General features: G+C 47.2%; 1 protein-coding gene across 1 annotated transcript in view; it reads left to right on the top strand.

Annotated features, from left to right (window-relative positions):
• Window positions 1-537: 537 nt before the first annotated feature.
• Window positions 538-27,153, top strand: part of HTT (huntingtin) — a 149,154-nt gene continuing 122,538 nt past the window's right edge. The window contains exons 1-3 of the mRNA XM_042985075.1: window positions 538-898; window positions 14,765-14,848; window positions 24,400-24,520. Coding sequence (XP_042841009.1) covers window positions 663-898; window positions 14,765-14,848; window positions 24,400-24,520 — 441 coding nt within the window. The 5' untranslated portion in view covers window positions 538-662. The remainder of the gene's footprint in view (window positions 899-14,764; window positions 14,849-24,399; window positions 24,521-27,153) is intronic.

The following is a 27,153-nucleotide window of genomic DNA, read 5'->3' as shown; positions in this document are numbered from 1 at the left end:
CTCGCGCTGCAGACTCAGCGAGGCGAGGCACCTGTGCTCCCCACCGCCCGGACGGACCCGCAGGGGCTGGGACGCGGCCCCGCTCTGCCCCACCCGGCCCTGCCCTGCCCGCCGGGCTCGCTCCGCCGCGCTCCCCGGTGCCGCCCCGCCCCGCCCCGCCCCGCCGGCCCTCTGTCCCGCCCCCTGCCGCACCGCTCCCCGCCCCTCTCTCCACCACCGCCCCCGCCACCGCGATCCGCCCCGCTCCGCCGGCCCTCTGTCCCGCCCCCTACGGCGCCGCTCCCGCCCCTTGCCCCGCCTCTCCCCTTCTGCCCCGCCCCCTCCGGAGAGCGGTGCGGTGATCTCAGCGGCGCCGTGATCTCAGCCGCGGCCCAGAGAGGTGACCCCCGCGGGACCGGGCCGGGCCGGCGCCTCGGCCGGCCATTGGCAGAGGTCGCCGCCATTGGCTGTCAATCCCGCTGGCCCGGCCTGGCCCCGCCCCGCCGGCGCGGCGTCCCGGGACGTACGGCCGCGGGGGCTGCCGGGACGGCTCCAAGATGGCCGGGAGCCTCGGTTCCGCTCCTGCCTGCGGCCTCGAGCCCCATTCATTGCCGCGCTGCTGAGCGGCGCCGCGAGTCGGCTCCAGGGCTCCGGGGGCTGTCCCCGCGGTGCGGGAGGCCGCCATGGCGACTCTGGAAAAGCTGATGAAGGCCTTCGAATCCCTCAAGTCTTTCCAGCAGCAGCAGCAGCAACAGCAGCAGCAGCCGCCGCCGCCGCCGCCGCCGCCGCCGCCGCCGCCTCAGCCTCCTCAGCCGCTGCCGCAGGCGCAGCCGCCGCTGCCTCAGCCTCAGCCGCCGCCCCCGCCGCCGCCCCCGCCGCCCCCCGGCCCGGCCGTGGCCGAGGAGCCGCTTCACCGACCGTGAGTATGGGCCCGCTGCCGCTCCGGCCCAGCGACGGCCGGGAGCGGCGGCGTCCCTGCAGACCCCCGGCCCCGCGGCCCCCGAGCTCCGGGCGCATCGTCGCCCTTCGTGCTGCGAGACCCCGTCCCGGGGCCCTGCCCGGGGCCCCTCGCGTGCGTCTGCGCCGCTCCGCAGGCAGGCACGGCCTCGCGGGCCTCCGCCGAAGGCACCGACGCGGGCTCGGCCCCGGCCCCGGCCCTCTGCCTTTCCCGGCGTGCGAAGTTAGGGAAGGAACTTGCTGCTTTCTATTTGCAAGAGACGGGCTGTGCTGTGAGCAGGACTTGGGAGAGCCGAGGCCGCCACTTCCCTTCCCTTGCCTTCCCTCTCCTCCTCTCTGAGAGGGAGGAGCGCTGGGGCGCAGGACACCTCGCGACGGGCCAGGCATTGGAGCTGGGGTGATGGGGGGACAGCGATGACGTCATGCCTTTAGGGTGGCGGGGCGCGGGAGGGCGCGGGAGGGCGCGGGAGGGCGCGGGAGGGCGCGGGAGGGCGCGGGAGGGCGCGGGAGGGCGCGGGCGTGCGGGCCCGGCCCAGCGGGAGGTGCTTTTCCAGGGGGCTCTTGAAACAGCCTGTGTGACCCGAGGCTGTCACTCCCAGGGCACTTCCGTTACTTCGGGAATCGGTAGCAGCGGCAGGAGAGCCGCTGGCCTAAGCCCGAGTTCGTCTGCAGACGCTGGAGTTGGGTTTGCCAAGTAGGTGGTGGGCTGCTCAGAAGGTTATTCTGAAGAAGTGAGAAATCAGAAAATTGGCCCAAGCATTAGGAAGAGTTGACAGGCTTATCGCCTGCTTTCAGTTGGAACTAAAAGCAGCCCCTTGCCGAGGGAGAGGTTAACTGCGGGGGTTGAATGACGCGCGCTGCCCCGGGGTCGTGGTCCAGCTTGCCTGCGGGCCCCGCGGGCGGCTCCTGTCGCCTTCACTGGTGACACCTGGTAGTGTCGGAAAGCTGGGGGTCTCTGTTGCTTGTGCCGGGACAACTTTTGAAACAGAGAGAGACCGTGCCTTCTGACAGCCCCCCGGGCGCTTTCCCTTGAAGTCTTCCTGAGCTCAGTTCAGCAGGGGTTGGGAGCGCCCTGCTGCAGGTCAGGCCTTTCTCCCCCTCCAGGGCTTTTTATTTTCCATCTGGATGTGTACAAGGTGGCATTTGAGGAGGACACTTTTTGAGAGGCGGTCTTTAAGAAACTCACTCTGTTGCGACTCATCCATTTTTAGTAAGGTTTTCTTATTTGTGAGGCTGCTGACGTGATCCTTGCCGTGTCCTGAGCGTTTAATTAGAAAGTGAGGATGATGCGGAGTAACGTTGGCTTATCCGTCAGGATACAACTTAGAAATAGAGGCGCCTGTTAGGCTCTTGATTTTGGCTCAGGTCATGATCTCCTGCGGGATGGAGCCCTGCATCAGGCTCTGCACCGACAGCACAGAGCCTGCTTGGGGTTCTCTCTCTGCCCCTCCCGTGCATGCTCTCTCTCTCTCTCTCTCTCTCTCTCTCTCTCTCTCTCTCTCTCTCTAAAATAAATAGACACTTGAAAAATTGAGAAGTTAATTTTTCTTCTGAGAGGTGAAGAAATATTGGATATTTAGACAAATATTGGATATTTCTCTATGTTTGGATATTTAGAGAAAAAAAAATTAAAACAATTTGACTTATTTCTACAGCAGCTAATTTATAATCGTAATTCATTCCAGAATCACAATTCATCCCGGAGGTGGATGCCATGGAAGTTCACACACTGCCTGGCTCTTGTTAACAGGAAGCATGAAGCAGGGCTCGGGTGGGAAGGGAGACCTTAGTGCTGTCACTGTCTGTAGGCTTGTTCGAACACTTGGTCTGTCTAAAAATATGCCATCTGTTTCGTATGCTGCTCTGACAGAACCTGAATTTGCTTAACTTCAAAATACGGATATAAAGAGATTTCTTTGTAGAGCTGGCTTGACAAAAGTAGATGGTGTCTCATTACTTTATGTTAAGGTAACGTGTGATTGATTTGTTTTCAAAGCGTAATCTATTATTTTCACGTAAGTAGTACATTCGTGTGATGCAAATTCTGAAGTTACTAAAAGGTAATGATTAAAATGTCTCTCTCCCACTCCTTTCTTTCTCCTGAGCACCTAACTCTGTGCCCAGAGGCAAGCTCTGTTCTACTTCCTCCTTGTGTATCCTTACAGATTCAATCCGTGCATATATGAAGATAGGTTTTAAATGAGTTAAAGCAAAAGCATTTCAGAACAGTAACTTTTAAAGGTCCTTAGCATGCTCTGAAATCAGCTACATTGGCCTAATTGTAGTTATTTTATTTATTTATTTATTTTAATGTTTTTTTAAATTTCTTTTTTAAGAAAGAGAGAGACAGAGCATGAGCAGGGGAGGGGCAGAGAGAGAGGGAGACACAGAATCCGAAGCAGGCTCCAGGCTCCGAGCCGTCAGCACAGAGCCCGACGCGGGGCTCGAACTTACGGACTATGAGATCATGACCTGAGCCGAAGTCAGCCGCTTAACCGACTGAGCCACCCAGGCGCCCCCAATTGTAGTTATTTTAAATAAAATGCACAAATATCATATTTTTAGACATTTGCTGTTGAGAAAGCAGGTATTCATTAATTTTGAGTAGTCAACTCAAAATTGCATCTTGGCATTTCTGTTCAGGTGCTTCAGCTGAAAAACCCATTCCCCGGATCGTCCAGAAACAATTTGGAAAGGCTCTGTCCTATTTTTCTGGTTCTCCTCCTCTGTTGTGTGAAACCGTAGCGTCACAGCCGTGTGTGGGCTGCAGCCGAAGTAGCCGGGTGCCTGCTCTCTGCTCAGCACGTGGGATGCAGGGCCTCTGGGTGGGACTGGCTGTGGTCTCAGCAAGGCTGGCGTGCAGGGGCGCCAGAGGTTGGGACCATCCTAACTGATTTTGAGGCAGTTGACAGTTGCCTTTGGTTCTTTCTTACTCTCCTTCGGATTTCCTGTCGTTTCCCCCTAGCTTTAATGATTCATTCGTCAATAAGTATTTACTCAACAACTGATGGGTGCCTCTTGTAACAGTTGCAGGGCTACAGCCGTCAACGGGTGAAGAGCTCTGCCCTCTGAAGCTTTCATCTCAGTGAGGGGCATAGACGATAAACGGGATAGATAAGCAAAGTAGAAAGTATGTTAGTGAGAAACGAAGGAGGAACGGCGGCGAGGCAGGGAAAGGAACCAGCAGACGTCAGGGTCGATAAGGTGTTGACATTCTAGCGAGGATTTCCAGGGAAGGTCCTTGAGATGGTGGCTCTTGAGCAAACACGTGAAAGAGAGTCGAAGGTCTGGCCGTGAGGGTGTGTGGGGGAGCGGCATTCCGGGCGGGACAACAGGTCCCAAGGCCCCCCTGTGTGAGGAGGACCGAGGGCTTCGTTTGGTTGGTTGAATTGGTGAGGGGAGACTCTGAGCGGGCGAGGTCGGAGAGGTGGAGGGAGCGCCACACCGCGTCGCTAGGCCCTTCCTGGTGGGCGCATCCAGGGCCCTGGCGCTCCTTCTGCGTGAGGTGGGAAGTCATCGCAGGGTTCGGTTAGAGGGGCGGCCGGATCTTGGTTCCATTTTACGAGGAACGCTGGCTGAGAACAGTGACGGGGAGCACGGGCAGAGGCGGGACACCGCTTAGGGAGCTGTTAGAGTGGTCAGGTGACAGAGGGTGGTGGACTCCGTCAGGATGTTGTCAGCGGCAGGGTGACGAGCGACTGAAGTTTGAAGGTGGGACCAGCAGGACTTGTTCCTCTCTGCTAAGCGGGAGGTGACGTAGCTGTAGTTGGCATTCTCAGCCAGGGCGCTTCCTGCTGCAGCGGCCTAAGCAGGCGAGACCTTACTATAAGACAGGAATAAGTCTGTGTGAGGAGCCGAACACCAAGATGAGGGACCTGGCCTCTTGCCTTTCCTTTCCTTTCTTTCCTCTCTGCACCTAACATGGGGCTCAAACTCGTGACCGCAAGATCAAGAGGCGCCCGCCTTACGGACCGAGACAGCCAGGCGCCCCGCTTTCTTGTCCTTAGTTTGTAAGGCCTTGCCCTCGTGCTTTCCAGTTTTTCAAAGCTGACTTGTCTTTTTTAGTGTGGAATTGAAACCGTTCTTTATGTGTTCTGCACACTAGACCCTTATCAGATATATGATTTTTAAAAACATTCCTCCTTTCTGTGGATTGTCTCTTCATTTTCTTGGTAGTGTCCTTTGAACTGAAAGCACAAAAGTTTTTCATTTTCATGAAGTCCAGTTTTCTATTTTGTCTTCAGTCGCTGTGCTTTAGGTGTCACATCTTTGAAACTGTTGCCTAATTCGGGGTCACAGAGATGTAGAACTCCCATGTTTTCTTCTAAGAATTGTAAGTTTTACTCTTACATTTAGGTCCGACCCATTTCGAGTTAATTTGTGTATATGGTGTAAGGTGAGGGTCCACCTTCGTTCTTTCGCATGTGGATCTCCAGCGCTCCCAGCACCGTTTATTGAAAAGATTCTTCTTTCCCCATTGAGTTGTATTGGCACTCTTGTTAAAAACTAATAGCCCATAAATGTATGGATTTTTTTCTGGACCTTCAGCTTTACTCCATTGGTCCAAATGTCTATATCCTCTTCCAATACTATACAGTCTTGATTACTGTATTTTTTATCACAATTTCAAACCACGAAATTTGAGTCCTCCAACTTTGTTCTTTTTTAACATAGTTTTGGCTACTCTGGACCCCATGCATTTCTGTATGAATTGTAAGATCAGATTGTCAGTTTCTACAGAGAGGCCAGCTAGGATTCTGATGGGGATTGCATTGAATCTGTAGATCAATTTGGGGAGTATTGGCGCCTTAACAATATTGAGTCTTCCAATCTGTGAACATTGGCAAAGTTATTCTGTAAACGGTCAGATAGTCGGCCATTTTTAGGCTTTGTGGGCACCATGTCTCTGTTGCAACTATTCAGCTCTGCCTTTGTAAAATAAAAGCAGCCAGGGGTAACATGTAGATGAAGGAGTGTGGCTGTGTCCCAATAAAATTTTATTGATGACATTGAAATTTGAATTTCATATAATTTTCACATGTCATGAAATATTACTGTTTGATTTTTTTTTTTAATCAACCATTTAAAAATGTGAAAACATTTCTTAGCTCAGAGACTGGCCCAAAACATGCAGGCTGTAGTTTGCTTACCCCTAGATTAAATAGGATGGGACCACTTTTGTGAACCATTTCTTTTCTGGTTCCTTTCTATTAACTAGTTTAAAAAATTATAAAAGTTACACATACACATCGTAAAACATCTTCAGACGGCTCAGAAGATGAAAAACAAAGCCCTCCTCCTAGTCTGTCCTTAGTCTCCTTCCCTAAAAATAACAATTATTAAATGCCTTTTGTCGTTTTCTCTGATTTTTTTTAATGCATATTCAAGCATTTAAATGTGTCCCTGTTTTTGTTCTCATGATTGAGATCACCCTGTATTTTTCATAGACATTGTTCCATAGTAGTGCATAAAATTCTTACTGATTGCTGTATAATATTGTGGAATTTCTTGTTTATTTACTTGGAGGTGAAATTCACATAACATAATATTAACCATTTTATTTTATTTTTTAATGTTTATTTATTTTTTTGAGGGGACGGGGAAGGGAGGCAGTGCGAATGTGTAAGTCAGGGAGGGGCAGAGAAAGAGGGAGAAAGAAACCCCCAGCAGGCTCCGTGCTGTCTGTGCACAGCCCCATGCAGGGCTTGAACTCACAAACCGTGAGATCATTCCCAGAGCTGAAACCAAGAGTTGGACACTTAACCGACTGAACCACCCAGGCACCCCAAAATTAACCATTTTAAAGTGTATAATTCAGTGACAGTTCGTACATTGACATGAATTTCTTTTTAAAAAAGGACTTTTGGAACTTCAAGGCAAAGGTTTCACATTGTCCTGGTTTCAAATGGCCCGCTGATGAATTCTGTCCACCTGAGAGAGTCCCGACCCCTGTTACCTGTAGCTCCTGAAAGGGAGCCAGCCGCTTGGTAAACTACCTTGGAATGGACCCACCGTCAGGACATTTAGTCTTACTCAGACGAGAAGGAGAAATAAAACACAGTACAAGACCCTGTTGAATGTTGCGTTGAATTGAATCAGCTCGGGTGCTGGAATATGTGTTAGAGACGTGGTCTGCCATAGGTCCTTGCTGCTTGAAGTGCAGTGTCTTTAGGGCCAGCAGTTTGCATCACTTGGAGCTTATAAGGAGTGTGCAATCTTTTCTGCACCTGAAGTCTACTGAATCAGAGTCTGCATTTAAAATTTTTTTAAATGTTTTCTTTCTTTCTTTCTTTCTTTCTTTCTTTCTTTCTTTCTTTCTTTCTTTCTTTCTTTCTTTCTTTCTTTCCTTATTTATTCTAATGTTTTATTTATTCTCGAGAGACAGTCACAGCATGAGCGAGGGAGGGGCAGAGCGAGAGAGGGACACAGAATCCAAAGCAGACTCCAGGCTCTGAGCTGTTCACCACAGAGCCTGACGTGAGGCCTGAACTCACCAGCCGTGAGATCATGATCTGAGCCGAAGTCGGACACTCAACCGACTGAGCCACCCAGGTGTCCCTATTTATTGTTTATTAAAAAACCTTTTTTTTTTTTTTTTTTAATGTTTATTTCTGAGAGAGAGAGAGACAGAGCACAGCAGGGGAGGGGCAGAGAGAGAGGGAGACACAGAATCCGAAGCAGGCTCCAGGCTCTGAGCTTGTCAGCACAGCCCCACGCAGGGCTCATTGGATGCTTAGCCGTGAGATCATGATCTGAGCCGAAGTCGGACACTCAACCGACTGAGCCACCCAGGCGCCCCTAGAGTCTGCATTTTGACAAGTTCTGTGAGCAATCTGTTCATGTTAAATCTTAAAAAGCCCCACCGTAGATGGTCAGGCTCTGTTGCTAACAATGCCGCCAGCATTTGGGAGGGAAGATTTGGGCTGCTTTGTCCAGGTGTAGCTGAGGAGTATCACTTCTCTGCCCCAGGGCCATTGGGCATTTGTGTGGCTGCAGAGTGGGTTGTCACCTTGACACGTGAGCTTCAGGGGGCATGGAGAGCTCCCAGTTACTGGGAATGAGGACTAAAGTGGAGCTTGGACTAGGTGACTGGAAGGAGCCCTTTCAACCAAGGGCCAGTTTTGTGCCAGGCTCAGTCCTGGGCCCTGGGGTTATAGCAGTGAGCAAGACCAATGGTGATGAATACTATGGGGAGAAACAAATATACAAAGAATAAGGGGGAGCAGGGGTGTGCAGTTTTATTTAGGGTATAAAGTGCGCTGAGAAGGCGATGCTGGGGCACAATGGAGGGAGCAAGCATCTGGATATCTGGAAGAGAGATCCAGGTGGAGGGAACAGAAAAGTAGCTGCGCGTTCTGTATTTGAGGAGTAGTAAGGAGGTTGGTGGCTGAAGCAAAATGAAGGGCAGAAATAGGAGAGGAAGTTGGGGCGGGGGAGAAGAGAGGTGGTGAGGGGCAGCCAGATGGGGCCTTGTGCACCGGAGTAAGGACTTCGAAGCTCACTCTGGCCAGATGCACGCTTGTGTGGTAAAACAAGTGATCTGATTCATGTTTCTAAAAGGTCACTTTGACAGCACGCAGTGCTGGTCTCGGCCGCGTAATCATTGCTCGTGGGCGTAGAAAACGGTACGGCGACTCTGGAAAACGGTTTGGCAGTCTCTGGTAAAACCGAACATACAATTACTGTTTGACCCGGCAGTTGTTTTCCTGGGCATTTATCCCAGAGAAGTGAAAAATTGTGTTCCCACAAGAACTTGTACACAGCGTTTGTAGTAGCTTTACTCGTAATGGCAGAATCTGGAATCAGCTTGGGTGCCTTTCAGCAGGTGAGTGGTGAAACTACTCGGCCGTAAAGCGGAATAAACCCTGATACCTGTCACAGCTTATGTCACTCCTAAGGAAATCATGCCCGTGAGAACAGCCAATCCTAAAAGGCCACATACTCTGTAATGCTTTTTGTATAACATTTTTGAAAGGACAGTTTTAGGCGTAGAGACTAGATGAGTGGTCACCAGGGTTAGGGAGCGTGTGGTGGGTGTGGCTCTAAGAGGGACCATTGTGGTGAGGGAAGTGTTCTGTGTCTGGACTGTGGTGGATCCACAAACTTAACACCTCTGATAAAATTGTAGAGAACAACACACACACACACAAATGAATAAAAGGCTTTTGTCATTTAGCTTAACAGGTTGGTTTTTTGAAACGCACCTTTTTCAGTTAGTGATTGTTGCTGTATTCAGTTAGATCACCAGTAAGAAAGACTTTGTTGTCGATTGGGGAAATCGTAGTCCTTGGTTCCCCTAATCAAATAGCGCTTTTATTTTTAAATTATGTATGACACATAATTCTAAAATGACTTCTGGTGTCCCATTCCTTCTTTTTTTTAAAAAAAAAATTTTTTTTTAACGTTTATTCATCTTTGAGAGACAGAGAGAGACAGAGCATGAGTGGGGCAGGGAGAGAGGGAGACACAGAATCCGAAGCAGGCTCCAGGCTCCGAGCTGTCAGCACAGAGCCCGACGTGGGGCTTGAACCCACGAACTGCGAGATCATGACCTGAGCCGAAGTCGGACGCTCAACCGACTGAGCCACCCAGGTGCCCCTCCCATTTCTTCTTAAAATCTCTCTGAAAGGGCTCTAATGTTGTAGGAGCACTCCTGTTAGAGTGAAGCGGCAGCCGCTGGGGAGTCGGGAGGCCTCAGTCCCACTTGCCGGCTGGGGTGTGTGGGCACTGCTCGGAAAGTGAGTACGAAGGGCAGGATGAGGGCAAGATGAGCAATGTTTTTCAGTTCTGTGTGTAGTCTGGGCCTTTCCCTCGCCAGCCCTCAACCTGGAATCACATTTTTCTTTTTTCTTTAATGTTTTTAATGTTTATTCATTTTTAAGAGACACAGAGAGAGAGAGCGTGAGCAGGGGAGGGGCAGAGAGGAAGGGAGACACAGAATCCGAAGCAGGTTCCAGGCTCCGAGTGTGAGCACAGATCCTGACACGGGACTTGAGCCCTCGGATCACGAAATCAAGACCTGAGCTGAAGTCGGATGCTTAACCGACTGAGCCACCCAGGCGCCCCATGGAATCGTATTTTTCAAGCATAGTCTTAGAATAACATGATACTAAAAATAAGAATTTAGATGAGGGCTCAAATTCCCAGTTTTAGAATTCTTTGATAGTTGTTTTAACATGGTTGTGCTGTGCCGTAGTGTCCTTGCCTTTCCGTGCGACTCCTTGCAAATGTGTTTATGTGCAGAACGCTTGGGTAAGTGGTAGGAAGGGCTGACCGAAGTTTGCTCGCATTATGGAAGGTGAAGTGAAGATGATTGCGTTTACCGAGGTTGGAAGAGCCAGGACTGCTTACCCTGTTCACCCAGTTCCTGCCCAGAGCAAGGCGGCTCCATTTCCACCTTAATTTCCATCCTTACTTTTCCTGTAGAACAAGTCAGTCTGACGTGCCAGTTCATCAAGCGAGTTAAATTCCGTGGGGGGGATGAAGCAGCTGTAACTTTCTTCAATTTCCAAATTAGCTTACTGGGCAAAATAAGGTAGGAAGTGGATGTTTCAAGCAGGAGCCACAGACCATACAAGAATTGAGTTTGAAGATGTATGCCCAAAACAACGGAGTTATTTGGAGTGGCCAGAGTTCCCTGAAGGTTGAGGAGCTTGGCTGAGGAAAGGTTGGAAAGGAGCCTGAGGCCGCGCTCTAACGGGCTGGTGAACCCCAGTTTGGAAGTTTTAAGCACCAAGTGCTTAGTGGCTCGTTCTGCTTCCTCATTGCATTGGTGGCCTGACAGCTTTCAGTAGGTCATATTGGAAGAATTGTTTTCTTCGTTTTCTCATATTTTTGGTTAATGTCTCCTTGCTGGGGTGTCTGAGGGTAAAGTCTGATCCTCACGCTTTAAAATGTGGGTATTCTTCAGTGTGATGAAAGAGGAGGTACTTTTTACAGGATTTTGGTTACACTTGCAGGTGTTTAGGGTTTGACTCGGGTGTAGTGAAATTGTGTGGTTCTTTAATTAAAATTTGTTAGTTTCACACATGTTTAGCCATGTTAGCAATAACAATGGATTTAAGAAAAATAGAGCAAAATTAAAATATTTGGTAGCGATCAGATGGTTTTTTTATGCTTCTCACACAAAATAAGTACTTCCTAATTATTGTTTAGCAACCATTGAAGACGTTGTCTACCTGCAGAATTTTGTGATTATTGAGTGTGGAAAAGTTTAAAATTTTATCATTGCTAGGAAGTGGTTGTGGATAAGGTAAGAAGAGAAACTTAAAATTGTGCTTTCTTGTTAAGCTGACCAAGATAGAAAGTATACTGTCCTCTTTTGCATAGTGAGAATCATTGGAGATCTCGTTAAAAGGCCTGTGATTGATTATCTTGATTATAGCCAGAGGGACTCCACCGGCTCCAGCTTCTGGTCCACACAGGGTTTGAGTATGTGGCTTTTTTTTTTGTTTTAATTTATTAAATTTTTTTTTTTAAGCTTTGCTGTTTCTGTTTCTTTTTCATCTTTTGGGTCTAGAAACTTGGGTTTAAAGTAATTATCATTTATCTTCTGAATCTGACTTCGGAATTATCAGTCTTCGGAATCTGTTAAGACTGACTTCAGAACTTTTGAGTCTGTTTTAACGTGTATTTTACTTAATCTTCCACAGAAAATGCTGGTTCATCCATTCCTTTATCAGCTTTTTTACAATATGGTCCTTGCTCTTAGTCTGTCGTCCCAGGGAGATAGTTGCAGGAGGGGTTGTGATCAAGGAGTGCGGTGGAGGTGCTGGCTGGCAGGGCCTGGGGACGGAGCCCGGGGCGAATAAGACAGGCTTGCCCCACAAGGAGCTCCACAAGAGCAGCTAGACTGAAATAGACCACAGAAAAATGCATTTTTATTTTGCTGGCTGAGATCCATATTCTGTCTTAGACATTTTGTTCATTTTATAAACGTTTGCTTAAGTTCTGGCAAGGTGGGGGGGGGGGACAGCCGTGTAGGTCTCCATGAAATAAGGTGCAGGCCTTGACAACTGTGTTGTGTACTGCTCACTGGATTCTTTTGGCTTATCCCATATTTGAGGAGGGAGACAAAGTTCTTTTTAAGACTAATATTTGTATCTGTCACTTCTGAAAAGGTAAATGTTGCGTGGACCTTGCCAATTCTCCATCAGGCATGTGTTTAATTACTGGGAAGCTGTTGACTTTTTTTGTTATTGTTTTTTTTTTGACTCTTTTTTGGTACCTTGGTGTGTGAATTCAGTTCATTTAAGGCCTTAGACAGATTTTCACTCTGGAAATCAAAAGGTAATGGGTAGGTGAGTTTGTTTGCTTCCTAAATGCTCACTTAAAATAGTCAATATTCTTTAATTTTCTTGATGGTGGTCTTAAACTGGGTAAAACTCTAAGCTGTTGTAATGGCGACTTTAACCTGGGGGTTAAGGAAGAGAACATCTTAATTCTCAATGCACTCTCTCTTTTCTTCTTTAACTCGAGGTGTGATTTACAAATAGCCGAACGTGCCCTGTTTAGTGTAGAGTTTTGTGCGTAAAGCCCCGTAACTGCTCCCACGCTGGAGGTTTAGAACAGCTTCATCACTCTTCAAGCTTCCTCTTGCCTTTTGCTGCCAACTCTTCTCCCAGCCCCTGTAAATTACTGGTCACTTTCTGTTCCTGTAGTTTTGTCTCTTCCCGAACATCCTATATATGGAATTCCCCACTTTGTGGTCTTGAATCTGGTGCGAGATTCACTCTCGTGTATGTTCGTGGTTTGCTCCTTTCTGCTGCCAAGCAGTAGTCCAGTGTCTGTGGCGGTTGTTCGTCCACCAGGTGAAGGATATTTGGGTTGTTTCCATCATAGTGCTTTGAAGTGGGTGGCTCCTGAGGGTGGGAGGTGAGAACCCTCTGTTCCTCGTGGCCACTTAGGGACCCAGGCTCCTTCCATGCTGTTTTTCTGCCATCTTGTCTTTCTCCGTGTAATCAAAAACTGGGTGTTAGGCATGTTTGTTCCAATTGGAGGGAAGTAGGGGCGCCTGGGTGGCTCAGTCGGTTAAGCGGCCGACTTCAGCTCAGGTCACGATCTCGTGGTCCGTGAGTTCGAGCCCCGCGTCGGGCTCTGGGCTGATGGCTCGGAGCCTGGAGCCTGCTTCCGATTCTGTGTCTCCCTCTCGCTCTGACCCTCCCCCATTCATGCTCTGTCTCTCTCTGTCTCAAAAATAAATAAACGTTAAAAAAAAAAATTAAATCCAATTGGAGGGAAGTAGAAGGGGACACCCCAGGGTCAGCCAGTGAGGCACATGCTCCACGTTATCACTCCCATTCCCATTTTGTCTGTGAGAACTAAGTGTGCCTGCCCCTCCCTCGCTGCAGGGAGGCTAGGCAGTGCAACTTCTCACTGGGGGTGTGTGTCCAAGGAGAAAGGATGGTGTTTGGGTGGATGCCGAGCCAGCAGTCTGCAATATTAAGTCGTCGGTAAACAACTCATTTAGTAGAGAGACCAGTAGGAAACACACGTTCACCAGTCCTGTAACGATGGACTCTGGTTGGCCAGTCATCGGGAAGCCCCCTCCTTGCTAGCCTTGAGCTAGGCTTCTCTCTCAGGCTCTGATTCTTTTCCTGTTTGGAACCCCTCTCTCTTCTTCCTTTTGGCTACTGGCTTCCTGCTTCCGAGGCTCTTCCTTGGCCCTGAAGTGCCTTTTGGAGGCTTTGCCTTCATTGGATTTGTACAATTTGTAATAGCCTGTCCCTTCAGGTGCACTTTTTGGAGTCTGAGGGTTGCATTGGGGATTAAATAGTCACAGGTGTTCGTAGGTTAGATTCCGCCCCCCCCCCCCCCCCCCCCACCTTGGTAATATAATTTCCTCAAAAACTAGTAGTCTTCTGGTTTAGGTGTATTTTTAGTTAGTGCCATGTACTGGTAGCCACACTCAAGTTCTTCTCTGAATGTAGCTCTTAAGCCTGGTTTAATTTTTGGCTTCCTCTTTGGATCATCTGTCTGTACCTTATGTTGCAGGTACATACCTTGAAGGCATCTGAAGCTGTAGGTTTGGGTGGGAAGCAAGTGCCTTCACTTTGGTCTTGACCAGGCTGTTTGTCTCCTTGTGTTGGCTCCAGAAGTCTTCATGGGAAGCTTCAAGAAGGGTTTTGAGGCCAGAGGCTTATTTCTAGCTGTCTGGGGAGGTAGAAGCGGTTAGTCACTGTCTATACCTTACTTAAAAATTTTTTTTTTTAATGTTTACTTATTTTTGAGAGACAGAGACAGAGCACAGGCGGGGAGGGAGCAGAGAGAGGGAGACACAGAATCTGAAACAGGTTCCAGGCTCTGAGCTGTTGGCACAGAGCCTGACGCGGGACTTGAGCTCACAGACTGAGATCGTGACCTGAGCCGAAGTTGGACGCTTAACTGACTGAGCCCCCCAGGCGCCCCCCTGTACCTTATTTCATACCTAGTAGAGAGCATGAGGTCTGCAGGCAGTGAACAGTGTGATTTTGAGCAGTGGAGGCAGCTTGGTCTGAAGAGTAGGTTTGGTACTGCCTTTCATTGAATCGCAGGCCCACCATCGGTGTGATTACCTTGGGTGAGTCACTGCACTGCACTTCCTCTCACATGGGGAAAATAGGTGCGCCAGTAACAGCTCCTGACTTTTCTGTGCCACATAGTTTAGGAAGCCTTTGGTCGAACTTGTCCGTGCCTCCCCGTGCTGACTCCACCCTGCCCACCGGCGTGGGCATATGGTTTATTCCTAGTAGTCCAGAAGTGCTTATGGATTGAATGAATGATGTGTAGAAATAAATGGAATGGATACTTTAACACATGTTCACTTCTTTTCCTTTTTTTTTTCTTTTAGAAAGAAAGAACTCTCAGCCACCAAGAAAGACCGTGTGAATCACTGTCTGACGATATGTGAGAACATAGTGGCACAGTCGCTCAGGTAATTGCACTTTGAACTTTCTAGTAAAAATTAAAACTGTAGATTTTCATTCTTAACGGGCTAGAATACTTGTCTCTTCAGTTGTCTTAAAACATTTAAAGGCCTCTCTTCCCACATTTCTGGCTATATAGCAAGGCTATCCGGATGCTATAATGAGTAGTGTTTTCTGTTTGTAATCTTATGTACGACAGTTGTAACCATTATGATAATTGAGCACCACGTTTATATTTAATTAGCACTCTTGTAACTGTAATCATTTAAAAATTATCTTTTGTTTGGTATTTTTACATTATCGCAGCGACCGGAACAACAGGAGGCTGTCCAGTTACGTGTCTTCTGTTTGCTTGTCACTGGCGCCCTGTGGCTGCTGGTCCCAGTGGTGGCTGCCCGCTCATCTGTGCTTTGGGGTCGGCGGGGTTGCGGGCGGTTGACTATAAGTCGATTTCCCTTGCTCCATCTTTCTTCTGGGGCGGACCAGTGGCATCTGCTTTTGTGGCTGTGCCACGTCTCCTCATTCTCTTTGCTTTTGGCTGTCTGTCTTTCTAAATGCTGTTCCCAGTGGCTGTGGATAGTAAATATTTCAGGCCCGTTTCTAATGGCTGAGCAGGAGACAGAGGTACCTGAGATTTCTGAATTCTCTTACCTGACTGGATGGGTGTGAAATACTTCTAGCTTTTCTTTCCCGTGGAGCAAATAATTGTTATCCTCCTCCTTGGAAGCCGGACAGAGCTGTCTATAATCTGTTAGAAAAATACTCTTGATTTTAGTACTGACAGAAGCTTAGTGATTCACTTATTTGTAACGGCACTTGGATTTGTGTTTTATGTTTTCAAAGTGATTTCACATACAATATTTCATTTTAGCTGAACTCATCCCATTGTTTGGGAAATGTGGATGATTTCTCTTTCTAATTTGTAGCGATGTGGGAAGCAGATGAAATAACAAATGAGAGTATGTGCTGAAAATAAAAATTCTAAGTTTGCATGCTATCGTAGAAAACAACACTATGATACACGTAGGGAAATAAACGTTTGAATTCCATGTATACTCCTTATAAGCCAGGTGATTTTGGATAAATTTTACTTCTTTGAGTCTCTGTTGCTGCATTTGTGAACTGGAGGTCCTGAGTTTTAGGGTTCTTGTGGGATCGGGTGACACTGTGTATGTGTGTTCGTTAGCTGCATGGGCACGAGAGTGCTGTACGGTTGTGATGGGTTTTGTCCAAAGCTGTGAAGTGTCAGTGCTTTCATGTGACACGACTTCAGACCCTTGACAGACATTTGCGCCCTGCTGCTGTAGCGCAGTCTTGCTCACCTGGCCTGCGGCGTCCGGGCCTCAAGGAACGTTTCACTGTGGAAGCTTGTGGATCCAGAAGACAAGCTCTCCTCCAGTGTGAGAGCTTCTTTTATATTTATTGTTTCTTTTGATCATTCTCGGTGGAATTGATGGAATGTTGGCTTAGATTTGCATGTTAGTAAAGCGCGTTGGGATATCTTAGGAGTGATTTGTGGTTCAATTTGCCATCTTAAATCAAAATAATAGCTGCTGATGGTTTTCACATTAGTGCATTTCTTCTGTTTTTATGGAGTAATGCTGATAGTAATACTCCTTGTTCTACAGAAGAACATGTTGATAGGATAATTATGGATCCAGAGAGGTCATCTTTGGTTTCATCAGATCAAAGAACACATTTGTTTTAAGATACTTTCCATACTTTGTGGAGAGTGTAGAACCTAAGTAGGTATCCTATGTGTAGAAAATGCATACTGAATGTTTAATGAAATCTTGATAGCTGGTATTTCCTGTGATCTCTCCTTGAGTATAACTAAATTTTGGTATATTTCTGAGCTTCTGTGATATACTTGTCTCCGGTGTGGTTATTTTAGTGGTAGCTTCTGGAGTTTTTAATGGGGGAAGTCATCTAAAACTTCATGGATATGTAACTGTTAGTCTACTTCAGCTCTCAATTTGGTGGTCTAACCTACTGGTTCCTAAATACGTGTGAGCATCAAGGTCTTCCAGGAAATTTGTCAAAAATACAGTAGTGAAGATCCTTCACTGCCCTCTTTTCCAAACACACTTATATTTTCTGTTTGGATGTAGTCTAGTGATTTGTTTTTAACAAGTATCCTCTCGGAAATACCTAGGAACCCTTATCTAAGCACGTGTACTTTGACAAAGTGTTTGGGTAAAAATACGTATACAGAAATCCATCGGTTTCCCGTGTATTAGCATAACTCAGAAAATGTCACGGTTCGAGATCCAACTCACAGTAGCACCAACATATAAAACTTCAAGGAATTGAGAAGAAATATGCAGAAAATATGTAAAGACTGCTGTTGACATTCTTGAAAGGTATAGGTGACTACTTCTTTTCCTAAATGGAAGATTTTTTATCGTAAAGCTGAATTTTCTCTAAGGTAATCTCTAAATTTACGATAGTCTTGACTAGAGTTCTAGTAAGGGTATTTTTTTTAACTTGTTCACCTGTAAGAATAAATACACGAATGTTGTAAAGAAAAGCTGAAAACATCAGCAGTATGGTGAGAGATGGTGTACACAATATTGAGATAGTTAGACATTAAAGAAGGTATAGGATCGGAAGTTAGGAGAGTATATGTATGCATCTCTGTGAATTTATGATAAAGATAACATTTTGTATCAGCGGGGAAATGATGGATTATTGAACCAAATGACTAGAGAAAAATTATATCTGTATCTCATATTGCAGACAAACATAAATGTCAGATTACTTAAAAGTAAAAGAAAAGAAATTATTGGGATACCTGGGTGGCTCAGTCGGTTAAGTGTTCGTCTGTTGGTTTTCGCTCAGGTCGTGGTCTCGTGGCTTCGTGAGTTCGAGTCCCGCATCAGGCTCAGTGCTGGCAGCGCAGATTAAAAAAAAAATTTTAGGGGTGCCCGGGTGGCTCAGTCTGTTAAGCATCCAGCTTCAGCTCAGGTCATGATCTCACAGTTCATGGGTTCGAACCCTGCATTGGGCTCTGTGCTGACAGTTCAGAGCCTAGAGTCTGTTTCAGATTCTGTGTCTCCCTCTCTCTGTCTCTGCCCCTCCCTTGCTTGTGCTGTCTCTTTCAAAAATAAACATCAAAAAATAAAAAGAAAAAAATTTAGATTTTAAAATCCAAATCTAAAAATTTTAAAATCTAAAATAAAAAAAAATCATGTTTTAAAAAATGGAATTATTATTTCAAAAATAATATTTAATCTTAGGTGGAAGAAAGCTAACGATATAAGGGAAAAACTTGTTTTTTTTTTTTTAACGTTTATTTATTTTTGAGACAGAGCATGAACGGGGGAGGGTCAGAGAGAGGGAGACACAGAATCTGAAACAGGCTCCAGGCTCTGAGCTGTCAGCACAGAGCCCGACACGGGGCTCAAACTCACAGACTGCGAAATCATGACCTGAGCCGAAGTCGGCCGCTTAACCGACTGAGCCACCCAGGCGCCCCGGGAAAAACTTGTTTTGACTGGAATATAGTTCGATGTGTCAGAATCCACCTTAAAAAAGCTTGAAAGTAAATTCAACTTGGGGGAAATGTTGACAGCATATATAGCAAAGGTTTAATAGTTGTTAAAGAGCAATTATAAATCATTAAGAAGCAGACTATCAGCCTAATGGGAAAATAGGCAAAGAACATGACTGAGTAGTTCAGAAAATAAGAAATACAACTGGGCCAGTGAACCCGAGAGCTGACTCTTTGTGTTTCCTGTGGAAAGATACTCACATTTATTTACCAGTCATCAGTAGAAGGAAACAAAAACAAAAATAAGAACAGCTGCCATCTGTCAAATTGACAAACATTAGGAAATACTCAGGATTTTTGTCAGAGGTGATACAACCTTCCTAAAAGGCAGCATGTCGAGCCTTAGACTCCTCTGTGTGGCAGTTTCACCTGAGACTTTATCCGCGGGAAAGTGTGTGGCGACATTGGTGCAGTGCTGTTCATCGCATTAGAACATTAAAGGTCATCTGAACGACTTAATGACTAGTAGGGGAATTGAAAAACGAAGATACATTAAAATTTTTTTTTTTAATGTTTGTTTATTTTTGACAGAGAGAGAGATAGAGCATGAGTGGGGGAGGGGCAGAGAGACAGGGAGACACAGAATCTGAAGCGGGCTCCAGGCTCTGAGCTGTCAGCACAGAGCCCGATGTGGAGCTCGAACCCACAGACCGTGAGACCTGAGCCGAAGTCAGACACTCAACCGACTGAGCCACCCAGGCACCCCGAAAACGAAGATACATTTATAGAAGGGAATGTTTGTTAACTTTGTAAAAGGTGATTGTTAGATATGTGTATTGTGACCAGAAAATTTATTAACACTGTATTAACAAATTAAGTTTAATATATCAAGGAAGATATTTGCTCTGGCTGAGTAAGGTTAATGCCAAAGGCAGGATTTACTTCCTGTCTCAGACAAATGGTAATGGACAAAATCTGTGTGACAGTGGTTTTCAGGACATCAGGCAAAGAGCAACAGCAGCCCTTGACAAATGGGAAAGGAGTGTGGGAGCCGTATGGCTTCCCGCTTCCTGTCTGGAGGGAGTAACGCTGGGAGGGAGGCCCAGGCAGGGCCCGTGGTTTGCTGAGTTGAGCAGACGGAGCTGCTCGCTGAGGCCAGTTAGTGAGAATGGTGGAGAAGAGAGAACTCCCCAGAATGTTCTCTGGAACCTGTGGGAGGAGACGTCCCTGAGTCTTCAACGTGCTGCCTGTTGATGTGCACGTGCTCATGAGACGTGCTGGGATGTGGCCTCCCGAAAGGACCCGAAGGGACGCTTGCCGAAACCCCCCCCTAATGCGGGAAGAGCTCCTGTTGACTCCAGCCCGAGCAGACAGGTGTCCTTCGTGGGCCATGGCTGGAGTGTGCAGAAGGGCGTGCTCTGGTGACAGGGTTAACTTAGCCCTCGACTGGCATGTTATTCTGGTCCTGCCTGGAAAAGCTTAAAACATTTCAGGAGTGCAAAGAAACAGGAAAATAAAATTCGTAGTGGTCCCTTGAAACTGATTCAGAAATTGCACAGATGGTAAAATTGTACAAAATCATGAAAACAGGTACTCAACTATTTTATGTACTCAAGAAGCTAGAGAAAAGATGGAATGTGTTAAGTAGAGACAAGACATTAAAAAGAGCTAAATTGCACAAAGAGTGACAGCAGATTTGTTGCTAGAAAATGCATGTCAGAAGTCAGCAGGACATCATTTGTAGAGGAAGGAAAACCCCTGGAACTGCACGGCCAGTAAATAAATCTGTCTCAAAACAAAGGTGAAGTAAAAACTTTTTCAGACACAGAAAAGCTGAAATAATTTATGTCCAGCCAGGACTTTAAGAAATATTAAAGACGGTGTTTCAGGTAGGAGGAAAGGAAAATAAGATCAGAGAGAGATCTGGATCCACACAGAGAATTAAAGAGCAGGCAAACGGTAACTATGGTGCTTGGATAGAAGACTTTCTGCCCTCGTTTGTCATCTCTTTAAAAGTTAATTGATCGCTTACAGCAAAAATGATAACCGTGTACTTTGGGCCTTACGACATGTAGAAGTAAAATGTGGGGCAACACCAGAATAAAGGCTGGCAGTAGTTTGTGGTAGGCAGAGTCATGCCTCTGCCCCCCAAATTTAACAGGTCTCACTCCCTGGAATCCCGTGTGAGTGTACCTCTAGGGAAAGAGTCTTCAAAGATTTGGTTAAGTTAAGGATTGTGAGATGGAGAGATTATCCTGGGTTGTCCAGGGGGACCGTAAATGTAGCCACACGTATCCTTGTGAAAAGGAGGCAGAGGGAGATCACACGCACGCACACACACATACGCGCAAGGCGGTGTGAAGCTCGAACAGGGACGGGCTTGCAGATCAGAGGGAGGTGGCCACAGGCCGAGGGATACTGGCGCCACCAGACCTGGAAGAGGCAAGGAGTCCTTTGGAGCCTCTGGAGGGGACACAGGCACTGCCAATACCCTGATTTCGGCCCAGCGATGCTGATTCCGGACTCCTGGCCTCCGTAACTCTGACACGGTAAACGTCTATGGTGTTAAGCCACCCAGCGTCTAGCAGTTTGTTACAGCAGCCACAGGGAACAAATCGAGTACTGTTGTGAGTTTCTGTGCTGTGTGTGAAGTGCTGTCATGTCACTAAGGCAGGCTGGGATCAATTAGAGATGTATACTATAAACCAGGTAACAATTAAAAGCACAACAAAGAGTTACGGCTAATAAACCAAAAAAGATAAAATGCCATCCTAAAAATACTCGACCCCGAAGAAAGCAGAAATAGAGAAAAAGGCAAATAAAGAGCACCTGGGGTAAGTAGGAAAGAACTGGTGTGATGGTAGATTTAAATCTAGTTCCATCAGTAACGACATTAAACGTAAGAGGCAGGCTTTTCAGATCCAATGAAAAACCAAGACCCTGTGTAACCTGCGCATGATAAACCGTTTTAAACATGAGGTGCAAATAGCTTAGAAGTAACAGCATGGAAGGGCTCACTCACCATACTAACACTCCGATCAGATGAAAGCTGGGTTGCTTTTGCTTATGTTCATGTCAGACCGTGGATTTCTCAGCAAAAGCTATTACCAGAAATAGAGTGGTCATTTTATAATGATGAAGGCATCAGTTCATCAAGGGAGCATAACAATCCTAACCGTTTATGTCCAGAATACATGAAGCAAAACCTGATCGAACTGCAAGGGGAAATAGACAAATCCACAATTATAGTCAGGTTCCAGGAGCTTCTCTTAAAAACTCTTTGAGCACGTAGACATAAAATCTGGATCTAGAAGACTTGAACGATACTATCCACCCTTATGGGCCTGATTGGCATTTATAGACACCCCACCTGGAACAACAGAAGACCCATTCCTCTCTAGTGCTCACAGGATGTTTGCCCATACAGGCCACATGCTGGGCCATAAAATAAGCCTGAGGGACTCAGTTATGTGAGCGTCCGACTTGGGCTCAGGTCATGATCTTGTGGTTCGCGAGTTTGAGTTTTACATTGGGCTCACTGCTGCTGTCAGTGCAGAACCCGCTTCTGATCCTCTGGCCCCTCTCTCTCTGTCCCTCCCTCCTCACACTCTCTCAAAAATGAGTAAATATTAAAAAAAAAAGTCTTTAAAAGGATTCATACAAGTATGCTCTTTGACCTCAATAGGATTAAGTTGGAATCTGTTCCAGAAAGATAGTCTGGAAAACAGGTAACGTATTTCCACCCATGGGTCAAAGAGAACGTCAAAGGGGAAATTTGAAAGTATTTTGAATTGATGAAAATAAAAACAAAAGATTTCAAAAGTTGCGGTATGCCGCTATGACATATCCAAGGGAAATTTATAGCTCAATGCCGATTTTGGAAAAAAGAGAAAGGTCTCAGATCAATGCCCTCAGCTCCCATGTCAGGAAACTTGAAAAACAAGAGCACGTGAAACCCAAATTTATCAGAAGAATGGATATAAAGATAAGAGCAGAAGTTAGTAAAATCGAAAACAGAGAAGTCTGCAGTAACTCAAACAAACCTGAAGTGAGTTCTTTGAGAATGTCGGTGAGATTAATCAGACTGACTGGCCAGGTAAGAAAGAGTGCAGTCACAAATGACCAGTACCTGGGGTGAGGGAGATGATTTTCGTGTGGGTTCTATAGATATTAAGAGGATTAGACGGGAGGATTGGGAACAACTTTATGCCGGTAAACTGGACAATTTAGGTGAAACGGACAGGTTTCTTAAAAGACATTTCTAAACCTCTCTCAAGAAGGAACCTATAACCTCATTAGCCCTATATCTGTTTTATTAAATTATTAAAAATCAGTATTCGATTTAGTTATTGGAGAACTTTTAAGCATGGTTGGAAATGGTACATGAACTTATTTTTTTCTTTTAATTGAGACATAATTGACCTACGACACTGTAAGTTTGAAGTATAGCACGATGGTTCGATACGTTTATATATTGCAATATGATTGGTGTCAGCTAATACCTTTATCAAGTCACATAATTATTGTTCCTTTTCTGTGTTGAGAACAGTTAAGATCTGGTCTCATAGCAATTTTGAAGTTTATAATATAGTATTATGGACCGACTGTAATCACTGTGTTGTGCATTAGATGTTCAGAACTTATTTGTTACTTGAAAGCAAACCTTTGAAAGCAAACTTTTTCATCTGTGGGTTTTAGAAGTCTAAACACAGATAAAGTATGTCTGATGAAAGTTTTGTGTCTGAACTGAGATGTGCTCTAAAGAAAAGATTAAGTAGACAGTAATTTTTCCATATTGATTCCTTGTTGAAATAGTTATATTTTGGATATATGGGATTAAATGACGTGTTATTAAAATTAATTTTGTTTTTTCTTTTTCTTTTTGACGTGTGCCCCAGAAACTGTAAAATCACACATATGGCTCAGGCTGTGTTTCTGTAGCCAACGCTGCTTGGAGCGGCCGTGTCCGTGTTTGGAGGCCTTTCCTGCTGAGCCCTTTTTTCACAGCTGTGTTCCCCACAGATGAGGTCTGAAGTCGCGCTGGGTGGCATGTTTTGTTTCTTGCCTGTATTTGTCGGCCGTTGTTAAGATGGTCCCCGGGTTTCTCTTAGGCTCGTGGTCCTTCTGACCGTTGGTAGGAACCACGATGAAGTGAGGAAGGGGGAGAGGACCTCCATCTCCGGGGACTCTAGGGGGAGACCGGGAAACAGAGTCGGATTTTGAGTCTTCAAGGATAGCGGCATTATTCAGGGGCTGTGTTTGGGCTGGTGGTACTTCACGGTGCCGGGAAATCAAGTCCAGTACACGGCCCACCAGCTTATCTCTGCCGCGGCCGTGCTTAGCCACATGGATCACGACAACCCAGACAGACGGTCTCAGTCAAGCATTTTAAAATCATCTGCGAGCGTTACATAGACTCCCGTCTTTGCGAGACTGGGACAGAGCAGCAGAGAGCACAGCCTGCCCGTGATCGTGTGTAGTCTTACGGTGGAATGTGGTTATACTTTGGAACACATTGAAAGCAAGAATAAAAAGGAGTACAAGAGTCATATTGGTATACCGATTTTCAGGGTTCCAAGAATACTGTCAGCGAGAGTAGAAGTAACCTGTTGGCAGAGAGCGGCAGATGGCTGTCTGGGAGCGAGGCAGTATCTTTCTTTGCTCTTTTTTATGGAGTTCAAAATACACACAAAACAGTGGCTTTTTGAGGTTGATTTAACGAAAACTTTAAAAAAATGAAATTTGGCTTACAGTCTTTTTCAAAATAAGCTTTTAAATTTTAGAATAGTTTTAGATTTAAAAAAAATTGTAAAGATGCATAGAGAGGTCCCCTCTACCTCACATCCGGTTACCCCAGTTCTTAGCATCTTACGTTACTGTGGTATGTTTTTCACAGTCGATGAATCAGTGTTAATGCACTTATTAACCTTCATTTTTATGTAATGTCATTTTACTGTTCCAGCGTCCTGTAGAGGACACCAGATACCTCATTGCATTTCATTGTCATGTCTTCTAGGCTCCTCTTGGCCGTGACCGCCTCTCTCTCTCTTTTTTTTTTTAACTTAGAAATTCTCCAGAATTTCAGAAACTTCTGGGCATCGCTATGGAACTCTTCCTGCTGTGCAGTGATGATGCAGAGTCGGATGTCAGGATGGTGGCTGACGAGTGCCTCAACAGAGTCATAAAAGTAAGCCCCCGTGAGCCGTGCTCTCCCAGCTGTGATGTGGCCGAGAGAACAGACCGTGTTTGGAGGGGCGGAGTCGCTCTGGATGTCCGCCGTCGTTCATTCGCGGTGTGGTTGCCAGCCTGCCTGTCGCCCCTGCTGACTCAGAAGGCCGTGTGTGTGCCTGAGTCACAGATGGGCTCTACTGGCAGCCGCTCGGTGTTCTTGGGGAAAATGTCACTACAGACAGCAGCTTCTGTGTGGGCTGAACCTCGAGCGGCCACAAGGCCCTGGGAGGGCAGGGGAGAGGTGAACGCAGTCTGTCTGTGGTGCTCTAGCTTCCCTTCCTTTGTCTGCTTTCCCTGTCCTGCGGAGACCTGGGTCAGGCAGTGCTGTGTGCCCATAAAGACGAGACTTCTGTCACAGACCGGCTGGGGCTGGTGTGGTGGCACCGGGTGGAAGGAGCTCCCGAGGAGGGATGGCAGAGCCGGAATGCCAAAGCATTTGGGCTACAGGCAAGCTGAGGAGCAGGGAGGGGACACCTGTCTTCTTCTGTCACTGCTTCCTGAGGCCGACTTTGTGCCCAACATCACCAGAGCTTCAAGCTACGCTTCTTCTTTTTCTGTTCTCTGCTGCCTTTGAAGATAAAGGCCTTCTTCCACAATTCCCAATGCAATGGAACACTGTCCTGGTTTTTCTCATTCTGCCCTTCTTCTAGTGTCCCCAGCCCATCCCGGTCACTTCTTCTAGGCCACCTTTGAGTTTGTGAACGGGCCTTCTGGATCGTGTGTCCATACGTAGTGCTCCCACCATAGGCCGTGGGCACCGAGGATGGGTCTCGGGCACAGTTCTTGACACTTCCTCCAAAAGCTAGCTCTTGATAATGGTTAAGGAAAAAAACGTACCTTGTTTCCTTCCCTGCAGGGGTCCTTGTTTTGGGGACCTTTCTGGTTTTCTTATTTTTTTCTTACGGCCTTCAGTTCCACTCGTGACACTTAGATAAGCCTTTGAGAAGAGCCTCCGTCTCTTGGTTTTCCGTGGAGGCCAGATGAACCAAGGACCCCGAGCTAACATAGGCTAGTTGAGTATTTCCCGTCTCATTAGGGTCTTGATAAACCAAGCTGTTCTTTGGAGTCTTTCCCGGGGCTTTCTCTGCAGAGTGGTCGCATTTTACGTTGGCCGAGCAGTTATCCTTCCTTCCTCCTTCACGGATCCAGCCTTCCTCTGGGAGAGGATCACCCCCCCTCCTGCTACGTTCAGGGAGACGGAGGCACTTTACTGGGCTGATAAAGCATATGTGGATTTTGGGGTGAAGGAGAACTGCTTTCAAGTCTTTCCTCTGTCCCCTACCAACTGAACAGCTATAGAAACGTATGTAAATCTGTGAGCCTCGGTTTCCTCACCTACAAAGGGAATCAGACAAGGTTTGGTGGTGTGCAGGAGTGTGTGTGTGTGTGTGTGTGTGTGTGTGTGTGTCTGTGTGTCTGTGTGTATGTGCGTGAGGGTCAAAGGTGGTGGTGTAGGCGATGTGCTCAGCACCGTCCTGGCCCCTCACTGGTCCTCCAGGCGGCAAGAGGTGTAGTCTTGTGATGATGAGATTCTCACATTCTTACCCCAGGAGACTGAGGGGCATGCGAGCGCACCAGCTGCCCTCTCTGCCGTCACACGGACTCCGCGGTCTTCAGGAATCCTTCCCTTCCGGGAGCGTGTTGTTTCTTGGCTGGCATGCTCTCTGGGCTCGGTAGCCACGGCGCCCAGCTCACTCTGTCAGGAGCAGCCTTAGGGAGGCCCTCCCCCATCTCTGGGCAGCCACCCGGTCTTCTCCTTCCGCCTGCACCCCCTGCTCTCGCTCGCACCCCACCTCCCACCGCGACATACGCCCAGTGGCCAGGTACCCTTGCTCCCTGTGCCGCGTGACCCGTCGGCGACACATGTGCGTGGGGTCCCGCAGCGTATCTGCAGATGGCCTTTTTCAGTTGTGTTCACTTCTCTCCAGGCCTAAATATCCTGGCTTGCTTTTTTTATTCCTGCAGGCAGGGCCAGGCTGGGCTTTTTCTGATATTTCAGTTCTTAAATCTGATGCTTAGAATCACAGCACCTAAAGAGGGCACCATGCCTTGGTTCATGGCAAGAGGGAGACTAAGGAAGGCAGAGGGGACAGTGTGGCCCCAGAGTGCTCCGAGTTGACCATTGGACACGTAAGCTTTGTTCCATTTTTAAGCCTGTCCTCTTCGGTGACCTGTTTCTAAGAGCCGCTGGACAGAATAGCTTGGTGAATGTGTGGTGGTTGTCGGCCGTGACGCTGGCTCGTGACCTGAGGCCTGGCCACCTCCCTACTTTTGTCCCATTTCCTCTGTGTCAGGCCTCCCAGGGCAGAGGTTCAAAGATTTCCTGTTATGTCCCTGGATGTTAAGACGAGGTCAGCCTCTCTCAACTTCTTTCTGCTTACAGTCGGCATGGTGAGGTTTGGCTGCACTCAGATCCGTGCCTCCCCAGATGCTCTGGTCTGCAGGTTCAGCAGGCTGGGACGGGACCAGGTCTGGCTTGATTTGCTGTCATTGCGGCAGAGGAAGGACAGGCCTGGGAGCCCGTGGACGGCCCCTCGGCTCGGTGTCAGGAGGGCAGGAACACAGACACCGTCACCGGGAGTCACGTCC

Source organism: Panthera tigris, chromosome B1 (assembly GCF_018350195.1).
Source record: "Panthera tigris isolate Pti1 chromosome B1, P.tigris_Pti1_mat1.1, whole genome shotgun sequence".
In the NCBI taxonomy this organism is placed as follows: domain Eukaryota; kingdom Metazoa; phylum Chordata; class Mammalia; order Carnivora; family Felidae; genus Panthera; species Panthera tigris.
The sequence above is the reverse complement of the archived record's forward strand: the minus strand, read 5'-3'. Positions and strand labels throughout refer to the sequence as shown.